At 36.5% G+C, this 16,063-nt stretch overlaps 3 protein-coding genes across 4 annotated transcripts in view; 1 reads left to right on the plus strand and 2 right to left on the minus strand.

The window, feature by feature from the left end:
- Positions 1-16,063, minus strand: part of LOC116173057 (band 3 anion transport protein-like) — a 36,843-nt gene that overhangs the window by 4,737 nt on the left and 16,043 nt on the right. The gene's annotated exons all lie outside the window — the stretch shown is intronic.
- LOC116173058 (septin-7) lies at positions 3,440-5,920 on the plus strand. The gene has a single exon (XM_031490343.1). The coding sequence runs from the start codon at positions 3,701-3,703 to the stop codon at positions 5,525-5,527; it is 1,827 nt and encodes a 608-aa protein (XP_031346203.1). The 5' UTR covers positions 3,440-3,700; the 3' UTR covers positions 5,528-5,920.
- LOC116173059 (prisilkin-39-like) lies at positions 12,393-13,814 on the minus strand. The gene is made up of 2 exons (XM_031490344.1): positions 13,486-13,814; positions 12,393-13,439 (listed from the first exon to the last, which is right to left on the minus strand). The coding sequence occupies exons 1-2, from the start codon at positions 13,498-13,500 to the stop codon at positions 12,516-12,518; spliced, it is 939 nt and encodes a 312-aa protein (XP_031346204.1). The 5' UTR covers positions 13,501-13,814; the 3' UTR covers positions 12,393-12,515.

Raw genomic sequence — 16,063 nt, forward strand, 5'->3', positions numbered from 1 at the left:
TTCCCGAGAAATTTTGGTGCAGTCGATTTTTGGTAAAAAAGGAAGGTATAACTGCCTTTTTTTGAGCCCCGAAAAAAAAATTGTCTCAGATCGCCCCGGGAAAAAAATTTTCTTATAGAATGTGGCCTGTAGAATCCATAATTTCAAACAGTTCCAAGATTGGGCTACTAGTTCAAAAGTTACAGCCCTTTGAATTTTCTTTCGAAATTGGTTTCTAGTCTATAACTTTTGATTGAGAAGTCTGATCGAAAAAGTACGAATTGATTTGGATTCTACGCACCCAACCCAAATTAATAAGAATAAGTGTTTTCCCGAGAAATTTTGGTGTAGTTGAATTTTGGTAAAAAAGGAAGGTTATACACATAGTCTGGAAGCCAGACGAAAAAGCTGGAAGTAAGGTACGGTGAAAATTTTTTTGCGGTTTTAGGTCACTAAGTAGGTCTATTTTAAGAATCCGATTGATGCCACTCTGTCACCCTTGAGCATTTTGAGGAATTCAAGATGGCGCCCAAAAATATCTGCAAAAAAATACAAAAATTATATTTTTAAAAATATGGGCATGTAGCCCATCGATTTTAGGGTTTTTAAGCTTTCTGAATTTAAATTTTTAGTTAAAAATATTTTTGGGGGCGTTTAGGAGTGGGGGGTGTTTTTAAGGGGGTGGTTTTTATGGTTTTAATATTGTTTCAATATTAACGTGTCGTCGTATCAAAATGGAGGTACACAGCAAGTTATTCAATGTTAAAAAAGTAGAACGACGCCGACAGACGGCCCGAAAATAACATAAAACGCGATGATTTTAATAAAAAGATAATAATTATAACAAGCGCGATACGTCTTTTTATAGGTTTTTTTGGGTGGAGATTACAATTTTGATGTCAAAACATGATTTTTGAATAAATCCTAGAAAGATATACAAGATAGCGTCAAAATTTAGAGTTAAAAAGTTTACCATTTACTCCAATACCCTTACTTAAATGTCCCCATCCCACATATCCCAATGTGTAATTGTGCAAATAACTACTAATATCAAAGCAAAAGTTTTGGTTAGTAGTAATATTCACAGTTACAATATTAACTTTTTTTCAGCATTTGTTTTTTCAGGAACGGGTTTTCTTTATTTCTGAAATTACTTTATATCTATTACAATAATTTCGAAAATAAAAACACATTTTTCTTTTTGCAAGACTATCAACGCCAGGATGGAAACTAAAAGTGAACATAAAAAAGTGCATATTTCAGTGTGAGAAATCCGAACAGTTAATGACAATCAGTGAACAAAAACTTCAAACAATAATTAGTGCGTGCTACTAACGTGAAGATGAAACGCTGAGAAATTGGATTGAGGACCAGCAGAGACTAGAGATCCATGAATTTTATTGTCATCGCTCTTGTGTGTCGACATACACATCCAAGACCCACATTGCCAGATTGTTCAAAAAAAGTAGGAGACAAGAAGAATCTAAACTAACAGAAGTGCGTAATCTGCGATCATTTAGTGCGTCCGATTTTAGAGAAGACTGCTTGTTGTGTACCGAAAAATGTCGTGAAAAAGATCCTAAAAACCCAAGCCGATTTAACGAATTTTATATTGTACGAACATTGGACATAAATCAAAACATTCTGAAAGCCTGTGAAAAACGCCAAGACAAATGGGCAGAAGAAGTGAGATCTAGGAACGTTGGATGCTGCCCAAAACCTTGTTCTTCCTAAAATTGACGTTACGCAATATGGATGGGAAAAAGATGACGAAAACAAAATTTTAAACCCAATTTCTGTCCCCAAAATACTAAATTGACACCAGATTTTATTCTAGAGCTTGCTAAATGCTCATGAAAAGCTAATGACCCCTGCAGCTCGAACAGATGTGGTTGTCTATCAAATGGGTTGTCATGTAGCCTGATGTGCAAATGCATGATGGATAAAAGGGACGAAAATAAATGTAAAAATCCACTAACAACATTTGTGGAAACTGCGCAAAATGAATCAGAAAGCGAAGAATCGGACAACGAGTAAATTTATGTTTATCTGCAATATTTTTTTGTTTGCTTGTAATTTTTTTGTTTAAAAATGTATTATATCTGTAAGTAATGTATTTGAGTTTGAGTTAATAGATCTATTTTTTGTTTGTTTTTTATTTTATTCAGTAGTTCCAGCTTCCCCCCTCAAACAGCTTCCCCCCAAAAAAATAATTAACAAATAGGAGTTTCTGTTTTAGTACCTATTTTGATCTCAAATTCGAGATTCTTATTCATAAAAACAAATAAATCGATGTACGACTCGTTAATATTGAAAAAATATAAAAACCAACCCCCCAAAAACACCCCCCACTTCACCAAAACGCCCCCAAAACTATTTTTAACAGCAGATTTGAATTCAAAAGGCCCGAAAACCCTAAAATAAATGTGCTATATGCCCATATTTTTTATAACTTTAATTTTTGTATTTTTTTTGCTGACTTGGCAGTCATCTTGAATTTCTCAAAATGCTCAAGGGTGTCAAGGTGGCATCAAACGGATTCTCAAAGTAGACATCCTTACGAACTAAAAGCCGTCAAAAAACCTTCACCGTACCTCACTTCCAGGTTAAGCCAAAAATCCCAGTTTGGCATCCAGACTAACAGGGGCGGACTGGGTACTTACGGGCCATTAAAGTATTAGTGTAGTAATGAAGGCGGCGAGGGGGGGAGGTGCACCACAAAAACATTTTGAAGTACTCCTTTCTCGAAAATCAATTACCATACAGTTTTTTTTAAATTGCAGCTGAATAATTAAAAGTAACAAAATATACAATCCACACGAGGTGCGTCTCCTACCATTGTATTTCAGCACTTTCAAAATACTGCGACAAAAAATGATAAATTCATTGTAAAACACTTCAAATAAAACAGAATTTTTTAATAACCTAACATCAACCCCAATTAGAGAAACGTGTTAATAATTTATTAATAGTGCAAGAAACTAAATACAGCACATAAACTTGAAATCACGAATCTTTGTCCCTGCGTCATTGATTTGTGAATCAATTTCAGACATACGCTAAAACACTGTAATATTCTGTCAAGTATGCGAAATCGATAAAAAACTTGTCTGAAATTGATTCACAAATCAATGACGCAGGGACAAAGATTCGTGATTTCAAGTATACTTATATATTTCCAACGGGCCATTATGACCTACAGGCTAGGTGGCATAGAGCATTTAATTTATTAATCGTTAAATATTTGTAAGATTATGAACTTTGTAGTGGATAAAATGAATAGATGAAATGGACGAGTGTTAGTAATTGTTTACAAAGTTAAATTTGAACGAGAAACTTGGTATTGATTTTCCGCCTTTGAAAGTAGGAAATTCCCCGAATCTACGCCCATGATGACAATTCACAACAAACGTCAGCGCCATCTGTTTTACACGCATGAACCGCATTGAAGTATGAAATGTGAATAGTGAAAATGGTATCGCTGCGCAGTCGACTTGTACGATGATATCGTTCATGAATTGACGTTATTTTAAACGGAAAATGTAGTTCTAATACTCGCGTAGTAATAGTCATTTATTAGTAATTGCGTGCGCCTAATAATCGTGCCAGAAAATCGTGCAATTTTGCTGTAGTAACCGAATAGACGCTATGTTGACGACGGGCGTGGCAGACCAGTAAAACATTACTCATCATTTGTGTGTTCGAATTTAATTTTTAAACAATGAGTGCCAATAACGTGAATGCTCAAATTCCCACAACACAAACGCAAGCAACGGCCACAATAAAATCGCGACCAAATATAATGCCTAGCAGTTATTTGTACACATCGAGTGCGGGCTTATTAAATCGAAACTCCACCGACACGAAACCGGCTCCACCACCAACCTTGCCAAAATATACTTCTAGTTTTAATGCGGGTAGCGGTTTTAGAGATAGGGATAAAGATAACATAGGAGGTTCCTACAGATTGTCCAGCTTAGACAGGTTAGGATTACGACAAAAATACCTCGATCAAAACAACACAACCCCCACACCAAACGGCACCACCATGAATCAGACAAACGGAAACGAAACTCCACCAACAGCTACACAAAGTAAGCGCGAAATGTTCTTCAATTCAACAGATTCACCACCTGTCAAAGATTCCAATCGCATAACCAAAGCCCCCTCATTAGACAAACCTCCGGAACCACCAACAAAGTCACCACCAGAACTACCTTCCGCCAAAGAGGAGATTGTTAGGGAAACGAAAGAGATAGAAGTGGTAAAGGAGCGGCCTAAACTCAAAGAGCTAGATGGTTACGTCGGCTTTGCCAATTTACCGAATCAGGTCTATCGAAAAGCTGTGAAAAAGGGCTTCGAATTTACCCTCATGGTCGTGGGCGAATCAGGCCTAGGAAAATCGACTTTGATCAATTCCCTATTCCTAACTGACGTCTACAATTCGGCAGATTATCCCGGACCGACCCAACGGTTAAAAAAAACAGTTGCCGTTGAAACTACGAAGGTGCTCGTGAAAGAAAACGGGGTCAACCTATTGCTGACCGTCGTAGACACCCCCGGTTTCGGTGATGCGGTCGATAATAGTAACTGTTGGGCCCCGATCATCGAATACATCGAAAGCAAGTACGAGGACTACTTAAATTCGGAAGCGCGAGTGACCCGAAAGCCCGAAGCCGACCGACGCGTGCACTGCTGTTTATACTTCATCCAACCGTCCGGGCACGGCTTAAAATCGCTCGATATCGAATTTATGAAGCGGCTGTGCGACAAAGTGAACATCATCCCCGTCATTTCGAAGGCCGACACGTTGACATCGGACGAGTGCAACTTGTTCAAAAAGCAAATCCTCAACGAAATTGCGCAGCACAAAATCAAAATCTACGAGTTTCCAGACACGGTCGAAGAGGACGAGGAGCACAAGCTAAACAAAACGCTCAAGGATCGAGTTCCCTTCGCAGTGGTAGGTTCGAATGCGGTCATCGAACTGGAAGGGAAGAAACTGAGGGGGAGGAAGTACCCGTGGGGATTGGTCGAAGTGGAAAACTTGGAACACTGTGATTTTATCGCTCTCAGGAATATGGTGATAAGGACGCATTTGCAGGATCTCAAGGACGTCACCAACAACGTCCACTACGAAAATTACAGGTGCCGGAAGCTGGCCGGTCTGGGGGTCGACGGGAAACCCTCGAGGATATCGAATAAAAATCCTCTCGCGCAGATGGACGAGGAGAAGCGCGACCACGACCTCAAAATGAAGAAGATGGAGGCGGAAATGGAGCAGGTGTTCGAGATGAAGGTGAGGGAGAAGAAGCAGAAGCTGAAGGACAGCGAGCTGGAGCTGACGAGACGGCACGAAGCTACCAGGAAGAGTTTGGAGCAGCAGGCTAAGGAGCTCGAGGACAAAAGGCAGCAGTTCGAAATGGAAAAGCAGAATTGGGAGAAGGAGAATCAGGTGACCATCGAGGAGCTACGGCGCAGATCGTTGGAGGGAAGTAGGGAGGCCGTGGACGGAAAGAAGGAGAAGAAGAAAAAGGGCTTGTTTTAAAAGGTGTATAATCGATGTGCTACGGTTTCTTTATTGGGTGGAAGAACGAAGGACTGTTTACACAAAAATAAAGAAGCTTATTTTTAAATGGCCATGTTATGTGTAAAAATGTTTGTATTGCAAATTTGACTTAAAACTGCCAAGACAAACATTATTATTAATATGTAATATACATACATGCCAACCTGCCTATACCTTGACAGTTTTAACGGTTAAATACTTTCCAACTGTATGTAGAGATATGATCGGTGTATAATTAATTTATTAATTGAATGAGGTAGAAGTAAGAATTTTACAGTCCAGTGTCCAACTATGACATTTTGCTGTAGCGCAATGTGCCATTTTTAAATTTTAATATGTATGCTGTAAAGTAGTAAATATCCATCATAATGATGTTTTGTTTTTGTTTTCTTACACACCTGCTGCAAAGTTGATTGCATAATTACCCTCACTCAATTGACAAAGAGATGCAATCACCATTAGGACTGGAAGGTGAAGTAGGCTAATTAACTTGAATGGGTAAGTTGATGAATCATCCAGCACTTAAAGAAGACCAGAGAGAGAGTATTAACCTTCTTTCATGTTCATGGCAATCTGGATTCGAAAATGTAAAGGTGTATTCACCTTGAAATGTCTGTATTGCAATTATCCGTTTCTTTGGGCAATTATAAATTGGAATAGGTCACGATTAAATTTTACAAGGGTCACTTTGAAATTTACCTGAATAGTCGATATCACTTGCTAGTAGAACAAAAACTAGCACAATTGATAATTACTAATTTAATGCTCGCATAAACAAAAACCAATCGCGATCGCTGGAAGGCAATTATTTTTATAGAAAATACTTTTTGATGGCAGCCGAAGTCATTACCCATTATTGGTTAATAAGAAAGAAGAATAAAAGTGTGCTTATTTTAAAGAATTCGTCGAAAATTGAGTTTTTTTCGAATAGCTTCTCATTTACTCGATAAAGTACGAACTTGAGTGAAGAATTATTCGATGCATATACCATTATTATTTAGATTGATTAAAATTAAACGAAAAATAAAATTATCTCAAAACACAAGTACCTACCTACCTGTATATTATGCTAATTTATGATAATAAAAATAGGAATATTTATCAGCATTAAACAACGCAATGCTCACACTCAATAGAAAAAAGTATTAAACAGTGCCAAGTGAAACATATACCGGGTGAATACTTTCAAACCGAACATAGGGAATTAACATGGGAAAACAGTTTTTCGCAGATTGTTGCTCCCCAAATTAACTTGGAGAGTTCATAATGCCACCATTGGAAAGAAGATTTTTTTCCGCGTTTTATGATATGCAAATTATTAACGTCTAGTTGCACGTATAATTATTATTTTGCGAAATTAGGTATAACTCTCGCCAGGAAAGATTGCCGGTCACAGCACACCTTGTGTCGATCTACAATCTAAGTTTTTCTTAAGATGCGAGCGACTTCCGGAATAGGATTGTGCCAATGTTAAACGAAAAGTCTTTTTGTTCAACATTGACCCGATACTATCCCGGAAGACGCTCACGTCTTTAGAATAACATATAGATTGTAGACCGGGATCAAGTGTTCTGTGACCGGCAATCTTTCCTGGCGAGAGGTTTAGTCAAAATGTGTACTTGGTTTAAAAATTCACGGTACGATAACTCTCAATAATTTTAATTTGTAGGTACTTACTACAAAACTTACGATGTATTCCATTGAGGGAAAAAGTGTTTATTGTAAAAAACGTGTACGGCGGTAATAGTTACCGCAGAGGGCGAGATTTATTTTCCGTGGAATTTAAACAAACTTCTATTCCGTCAATATCGACAATACGACAGATAGTTTTTCAATTTGACAATTCCGGTTGCTTAAATCTACGGGTCATGGCTACATGATTTTCTGAGTTCATTTTATTTTGCGAATTTTTGATAAAATAATGAGAAAATACAAATAAAACTTAACTAATTCGCATTTAGTTAGATGAGAAAAAAATCTTCTTTCCAGTGGTGCCGTTATGAACCCTCTAAGTTAATTTGGGGAGCAACAAGATGGGAAAAAAAAAATCTTCTTTCCAGTGGTGCCTCTCTAAGGGGGAGCAACAAGATGGGATCTAGGCGATTTCGACTTTATTAATGTCATCTTCAGGCCGTAGCTAAAATATATATATTGTGTGTTAACATTATTACACGTTTTACTAACTTCAAAGTTTATTTCAGCCGCTTCATCAACATCCACATCAATTCACATAAATGTTAATGTTACCACCATTCATCCACTTATTATTATTATATTTTAACTTCTTTGACGGTAAGACAACATAATTTTTAACATGTTAACACACGATATACTGTGTGTCCCAGATCGCGTGGGATTGCATGGGTAACTTTGTTATTATTAAAGATAGCGAATTGCTTAAATGGGCAATGTTTTGCAGTTTTAGATGCTTATTTAAAATTTCCTTATGGAAATTCAAAATGTCGTATAGGTTCGACGTAAATTCAAAAAAACTAAAATTGGTCATTTCCTTGAATGTCTTATATCATCGAAAGTATAAGAGATATAAAAAAAAGTTTTATATAAAAGTAGTAGAATTGATGTCAAAAAAAATTCAAGATGGCCACTTTTGAGGAGCATTTACCAACTTCCTAAAGTTAAATAGGAGCCATATTGGATTTTTAGATTACTTGATAGATTTTTAAATTCTCTTTTCAACGAGCTATTATAACATAAGATTGAAAATAAGATACCAGTTATATTAACGGTTTTTGTATTTTAATCAAGTAGTCTGTGACGAATAAAAAAAACAAAACAAAATCTATTCGAGGCAACAAAACAATGAAAACAATTACACCAGATGTTTAAAATACTGGCCATTATTAGTGAAACACACTTCAAGACAGTTTAGTTTAGGCAACGTGTTGCCATTGATGATTATTATTATTATTGTAGTGGTAGCTACTTCCACTTTACTTTTATTTTTTAATTAAGTACTTACTTTTATAATTGAATGTACTGTACATAATTAGTGAATTGTGACCAGTGCAGACAGCTTGTTAGTAGGTAGCATAAACCAACCCTTTCTTCGAAACATACGTTGTCGAGAAAAATCCTTTAAGGAACTTTATTGGAGAATTTGTAAATAATAGTGAGCAGTTTCAGATCCAACGAAGATTACCGGCCAATTACATGACTTCCCATTATGCCATAAAATACATTAATTTAAAAAAATATTACTTGATTTCGGCGTGAAACTAAAACATGTAGGTTTTCCTGTGACGAGTATAGTGTTCATTATGTCGATTTGAACACTCCACAGTTAGAAAAATTAGATTCATCTGTCCATAAACTCGGACTGGTAAAACTGTTAGTTTCGATATTCTTGCGGATAAACCACATAACTGACCTACAAAATGTGACCTGGAACAATGCATCAATGGTAATACATTGTGTAAAATAAAGCAAAGTGTCTTGAAATGTGTTTAACTGGATAATGGCATGACATTTTTTCGAGGAGATAGTTTGTAGTTGTACCACCATTTGTAGGTATGTAAGTATGGATAATAAGATGGGGCAGTCAATAAGTGATGATATAAAAATCAAAATTTTTCTAGGCCTACTTATATACAATTTTGGAGGGAGTTATAATACCCAAACCTCCCGCTCATGAGTGCACCCTGATTTTTTAAACATCTGATGTAATTATTTTCATTGCTTTGTTGGTTCGAATAGATTTTGTTTTGTTTTTTTTTAATTCATCACAGCCTACTTGATTCAAATATAAAAATCGTTGATATAACTGGTATCTTATTTTCAATCTTATGTTATGATGGCTCGTTGAAAAGAGAATTAAAAAATCTATCAAGTAATCTAAAAATCCCATATAGCGCCTACTTAAGTTTAGGAAGTTGGTAAAAGTTCCTCAAAAGTAGCCATCTTGAATGTTTTTTTGACATAAATTCTAAATTAAGCGTATCAAAGACAGTCACTTTTATATAAAACTTTTTTTTATATCTCTTATACTCTCGATGATATAAGACATTCAAGGAAATGACCAATTTTAGTTTTTTTGAATTTACGTCGAACCTATGCGACATTGTGAATTTCCATAAGGAAATTTTAAATAAGCATTTATTTATTTATTCAAAAAACTTTGCAGAACAACAGGTAATGCATCTAAAACTGCAAAACATTGCCCATTGAACCAATTCTCTATCTTTAATAATAACGAAGTTACCCATTCAATCCCACGCTACGGCCTTAAAGATGACATTAATAAAGTCGAAATCGATCGCCTAAAGAGGAACTTTTATTTATAATAGGTAGTTCTAAAAATATATAGAATACACCCTTAATTCCCTATGTTCGGTTTGAAAGTATTCACCCGGTATAGAATGCTGAAAATTTATTAAAAATTCACAGATCTCGCAATTCATGGCAACTATTGGAAGGTGTTGAAAAGAAACACGCTGTTACATATTATAATATGAATGAAATAGTATGCAAACAAATAGAGTAGGTAATAAGAAAATATTTAGGTGGATTTAAAATATTGCAACAATAAGTTTTGAACAAATAGTATAAAGTGTAGGTATCTCATATGTGCTTATTTCTTCTTGTCCAAAAAATGCCGATGTAGGCATAACATCTACTGAGTGCGTGAGCAAATAATATATTTTTTACAGTTATGATAAGAACTTTTGAAGATCGAGAGAACTGTATGTCCTTTCCTTGATGATTTCCTTCTCTTAAAAATCGAATATATCAGGGGGAGAAAGAGCAGTTATGATAATTGAGAATAAGAAGACACCCTGATAATTAAAGAATCAGCATCATCTGTGGCAGAAAGTTCTTGGATACCGACACATTTCAATTCAGTTGAAACGATCTTTATTCGGCAGGTTGATCCGGAAATTTGTCTGTGATTCAGGAACAGGAATTATTTCAGCAGATATTCGTTTTAAAAATTTTTGTTGTCGTTAGCTGTCTCCATATTTTCGGAATAACCGTTGACCGTACCGTTTTTTATAATGAAATTAATATAAGCTGTATAAATGTCTGCAAATGTTCCTCGTTTCAAAAAACTTGTAAACTTGTAAAGAAAAAAGAGAGGGCCTTCGATCTATTCGTCCGTTTCAAAGATCTGGGCGATTTGAAAAGTGGCAGGTCCGGCCGCTAAAGTGATAGGCGGCAGGAAAAGTAGTCTGGTCTGCCTCTGTCATGGAATCTAAATTTTCCTGACATAAAGTAGGCATGAAAATGAAGGCTTCATGGCGATTTTGGGTAAACGTCATTTGTGAGCTTAGGATACGTGATAGGGAAAAAACGCGTAGGAAAAAATGATGTATAATTTTATAGGGAATAATTTAGGTTGTACCCATTTTCCTCCTCGGAGTATCAGTTTTCGAGATAAATTAAAAATACCAGCACGAGGTCGCATAAGGAGGTGGTTTTTGTTGCAAAAGGAGGTAAAGCACCCCCCTGAGAGGTGGGAATTCTTTTTATATAAATTTACTTGTCTGTAAGGAGTCCCTACTAACAATTTTAAAACTTTTTTTCTCCTATATGCCATTTTTACTGTTAATTTACGGCGACTATTAATGCGGTGATTATTCACAATGATAATGACGGAATGAAAATTTTTTGAACATCAGCCTCCGGAATGATTTCTTTTAAATTCAATATCTTCATCGTTTCATACTAAATAACGCAAAATAACGTTTTTTGGCAGATAACCTGCACGTCAAGTTCGACGTTTCTGATACGTCACAGGTCTGAATGATTGTATAAAGTTACTCTTAAATATATTTGGAGGGACTAAGTGAGGAATGTTGTCAAAAAAATCTAATTTCAAACATGCAAGTTTTTCAATTTTTCAAAATCTGGTTTCATTATTTTCATGCTGACCTGTTTATTATTATGATTGTTGAGAATAAATTCAAAGAAGAAACGCAAATTGTAAGAATCTTGGGAGCGTAACTCCCAAAGTAAGCATTTAAGGCACGTGTTTATTTAAAAAAAAATTTTTTTGGTCCCCTCTACCATGCAACTGTTGGATGCGACATATATGTACCTACTTAATTCTTACCCCATGTAAGTATATGCAGCTAGCAAAATCTGATGTAGCTCTCAAAATAAAACACCAAATTCCGAATTGGGGCAGTTAATTAGCACTTAACAAATTTGTCAAAACAAGCAGGGTAACTCAGAAAGTGTATGGACTAGGGTTGTTATATTTCAATTGTACCATTAATCTCTACGATGCGTACATGTCCACACAATTTAACGTCAGTTTGACAAGTAATGCTTGTTCGGGAAATATTCCCCTAAATTACACTCGTGCATCAAAATAAACCTGATAATTTTTTATTCAAGCATGTTGTCAGTAAAAAACTGCATTCGGTCATTTTCATATTTTGTTAAAAGAGCCCTCCACCTTCGGTGTCGGGCTCTTTCGCCAAAATATGAAAATAAACTCATGCAGTTTTTAGACAACATGCTTTCAAAAAAATTATCGGTAATTTTGATGCACTTGTGCAATTACCTACGATAATTTCATTTGCCGATCTACCGTTATTTGCGCTTATCTAACTAAGATAATCGCGTAACTGTCTAGCTGATAATTTTACTTCTAGTATGGGAGGTATGATTATAAAACTGTTAATATTATTATCAAAGGAAAAATTATGCTATCAATTGCCTAAGTTTATTAGTTTCATTGATTAGTTTTTAAATTATACTGTTTGTAATTTGTACTCAGTGTAGTTAAGTGGCTACCCGGTTCCGTAAAATGAGGAAGATTTAAAATGGCAAAGAACAGTATTTGTACCTACTTCACGGAGTGAGAAAAGTAGCTAAGATGTAAATTACAATTCTTTATTCGTTTTTTAATAGGCAAATGACGTTTATAAATAAGGGAAGCCAATTAAATAGCATATAAGTAACTAAGAAAAACATAGCTACTTTCTAAATAAATAAATAAAACTTAATATGGTCCACTAGCTCCAGGAGTACCGTATTTACTTCCTCCAGAAACGGTGTATGTAATTCCCGTACTTCCAGATCCGTGACTACCATATACTGGTCCGCCGATACCGTGACCCCGTGAGAAATGCGAATCCTCCAACGTTCTTACAAACGTATTTTTGTCTTGAGCAACAACATGTTCCCCGCCACCATGACCTCCAAGAGTTTGAGCAACGGCTCGTTCGGCATCATGCTGATTGTCGTATTTGAGATAGTATACTTCAGGTCTAGATTGCACAGTGTTACCGCCAGCGATACCAGAAGGTATAGTGATAGATCCATGAGCTTGCTGCTGTTTAGACAATACGTAGACGGTCGTTTTGTCTTCCGACGCGGTTTGGGGCGCGACAATTTCCGGAATGATCGAAGAACTAGCGTCCGGCGATTTTACAAACAAAACACGAGTTTTCTGCGGAGCCGAGCCCAAGCGGATTTGTAAACGGGTATGGCTACCGCTTGGTCCGCCGTAAAAGTGCACTTGGTTGCTAGCCGCCCCAGGTAAGGCATCTACACTGCCGTGCTCGTAGCTTTTAGCGTCGTACGAGATTTTTGGGAAGTAACTTACTTCCCCAAAACTGGCACTACTTGCAGAACTTCCGGGAGCAAAACCACCTACAGTATGCTGAAACTGGCCAGCATAGTGGCCATCTCCACGACCTGCACCGGAGTAGTATCCACTAGGTCCGCCTCCGTAATAGTTGCCACCAAGTCCAATTTGTCCATATCGGATAGTTCCATCACCTAAACCACCGTGACCGTAACCACCCTGATAGCTGCCATGGTAATTACTGCCCGATCCATAGTATCCACCTGACCCACCCGTGGGAAGATAGCTCCCCGTCAGCGCACCCGCAAACGCCGCGTTAACTAAATAAAGCAAAACCTACAAGAAAAACTTGAAGCAATCTTTTAACTCGCCACTATCTTACCAAAACACACTTCATCGTTGCACTCTTGGATTAGCGTGATAAGTGCTCAACACGGCACATCTTTATAGTCAATTCCCCACCATTGTCCGTAGAAGACAATATCCGAATGAAGATTGCGCATTTAATTATCCAAATATTACCAAATTTTTGAATAATTCAATTTGTCCCGATTACAAGTATTAAGCGATATGCATTCACTTTTACTATCTAGTTTTCTAGTTCTTGGCTTGTCCCCTTTAAATGATATTCTAAATTCAGTTTACATCTTTGACAATGAAACATTTCTTCATAATCGATATAGACGAAACTGGGAAGTACGTTTGTCAATTGTACAGTCGAATTGGAATTAAATGAAATCAGTACACGTTTATATAATGTATGCCATTTGGCATAGTTAGAATAAGATGTTGCATAATTCACGAATGCAGTCGGTTACAAGCTGAATTCATTTAAAATATTGAAAAAAATTATGCAATGGCAGGAATAATTCGTCGGTGAACATTAAACGTGGCTAAAGAAATTTGCGCTTTAAATGGAAAGAAATGCTGGAATGGAGCCGAATTGTTCAATTGAGAATATATCAGGAAGGTAAAATAACTTCAAGAAATGCACAAAGCTTTTTCGAGGAGCGGTAGACGGCCGTATCCAAGGGTCCAAGATAAGGATGTCTATTATGGGAATCTTGGAAACCATAGAAGACGATGGTTAAATTAGGGAAAAGTAACGCATTTAAATAGTTTCGTTTTGGAGAAATTATCATGAACTTTATTTTTTAATATGGCCCGTAAAAAAGTTTTTTTTATTACGAATACAATAATGTACGGCACATAAAAAAACAAAAATTGGAACCTGTTGGCTTTAACAGGATGGTGCACCCGCGCACAAGGCCCTACTCGTGCGAAAATACTTATCCGACAAATTTTCTGAAAAACTGACAATTTGTCCGATAGGAATGAAGAAGAAAGTAACTTCGCTATCGAACCAAAGGCGTGGAAAATTTGTCGTCGAGATTTACTCTCGAAAGATACGCCCTCAGGAACGGATTTTGCGAATTTAATTCACCACGGAAAATTCTGTCACAACTATCGGAGGGAATTTTAGAATTGAAGCATATATTTCGAGAGCAAGTTTTCTTCAACTCAATTCGTATAGGTCCAGTTTTCCAGAACGCGAAACTTCAATTCTTCTGTTATTTCAAAGGCAAAGGACAATTCTTTGGAGGCCGAGCTTTCTGAGAGTCAATTTTTCTTGATGCAAGCGCTTAGTGCGCGAGTATTCCGCGGGGGAATTTACCTCAAGGTGACTTTTCGTGAGCGTGAACTTTCGAAAGCGGATTCACTGGGACGAATTTTAAATTTATCCCGAAAGCAGAAGGACCTTTGGAATTGACCATGTAGACGTTTTTGAGAGGGCACAATTTTTTATGTCGAGCTTTTCTGAAAGTGAATGTTCCTTTCAGTAAACTTTTAGTATGTAACTATTTCGTTTTTCGTTAAGGACTACTTTCCGGAAACGCATTCAGTGGGACGAATTTTAATTTGGTCCAAAAGCAGAAAGGAAACCTTAGAATTCAGTACGTAACAATTAGCCAAAGGGAGAGTTTTCGCAATGGATATCGAGCTTGTGAATTTACCTGAAGTGAGTTTTCTTGGGCGAGAATTTCCGGAGACTTTAGAATTGTGTACGTAGCACGTGTTCGTTTCTTTAATTTATACCCTTAGGATCAAGGGTATAAACGTACATTTTCAATTAAAGTAAGTTTTTGGTAAGTATTTCAGGGTGTGAGGTTTTTTCATTGGAACAGGGGAAGGAGAAGAAGCTACAATTGGAAAATACATTAAGAAATGATTGTTCTAATCATGGGGATAGCCCTTATCCCTAGTCTACTCAATAACAATATCCTATGAACTTGTTGTTGAATAAGTGTACCTTCATTGAATTGTTTTATGGATAAAAGTTAAAGAGCCGAAAAAGATGAAATATTACGTACTTATTGAATAATAATAATGAAAATCGACCTTAAGTGAAAATAAATAGAAAACGTATGTCAAATCCATTACCTTTCAGAGTGATACAAATAACCTGCTACAGTGGATGAATTTATACGAAAAATAAGCGACAGATAGAAGAAAAATCAATCGAACCCACTTCGCTTTTAAGCAAAATTTCACCATTTCGTTCCTGTAATAAGTAGAACATACAAAACGAGGCGATAAGGGATGTTAGAATACCTAACATAAGAAATTATTGGGGTGAAATAAAAGGTATAGGATGCCCCGGGGTTAGTAAAGCCAAAATTTAGGGACTAAATCAATATTGAGGTCCGGAAGTCGGCAATATATTTAGTGGGGGACGTTCTACGTGTGTGTCACGAAGGGGCGCTGGTAATTCATGAGTTTCTGTGAGAATCGCCCGATTTGCCTATTTAAAACAGGGCATTTTAACAACCTCAAGTGTCATGAAATTGTTTAATTTAAACGATCTTGTAATTATATTGTTGAATCCAATCATTCAATTTTGTAATTGAAGCGTTTCCACTGCATATATTAAAACCACACATGGAGAATTTGCTTTTTAG

The sequence above is a fragment of the Photinus pyralis genome, unplaced genomic scaffold (genome assembly GCF_008802855.1).
Source record: "Photinus pyralis isolate 1611_PpyrPB1 unplaced genomic scaffold, Ppyr1.3 Ppyr1.4_LG6, whole genome shotgun sequence".
NCBI lineage: Eukaryota > Metazoa > Arthropoda > Insecta > Coleoptera > Lampyridae > Photinus > Photinus pyralis.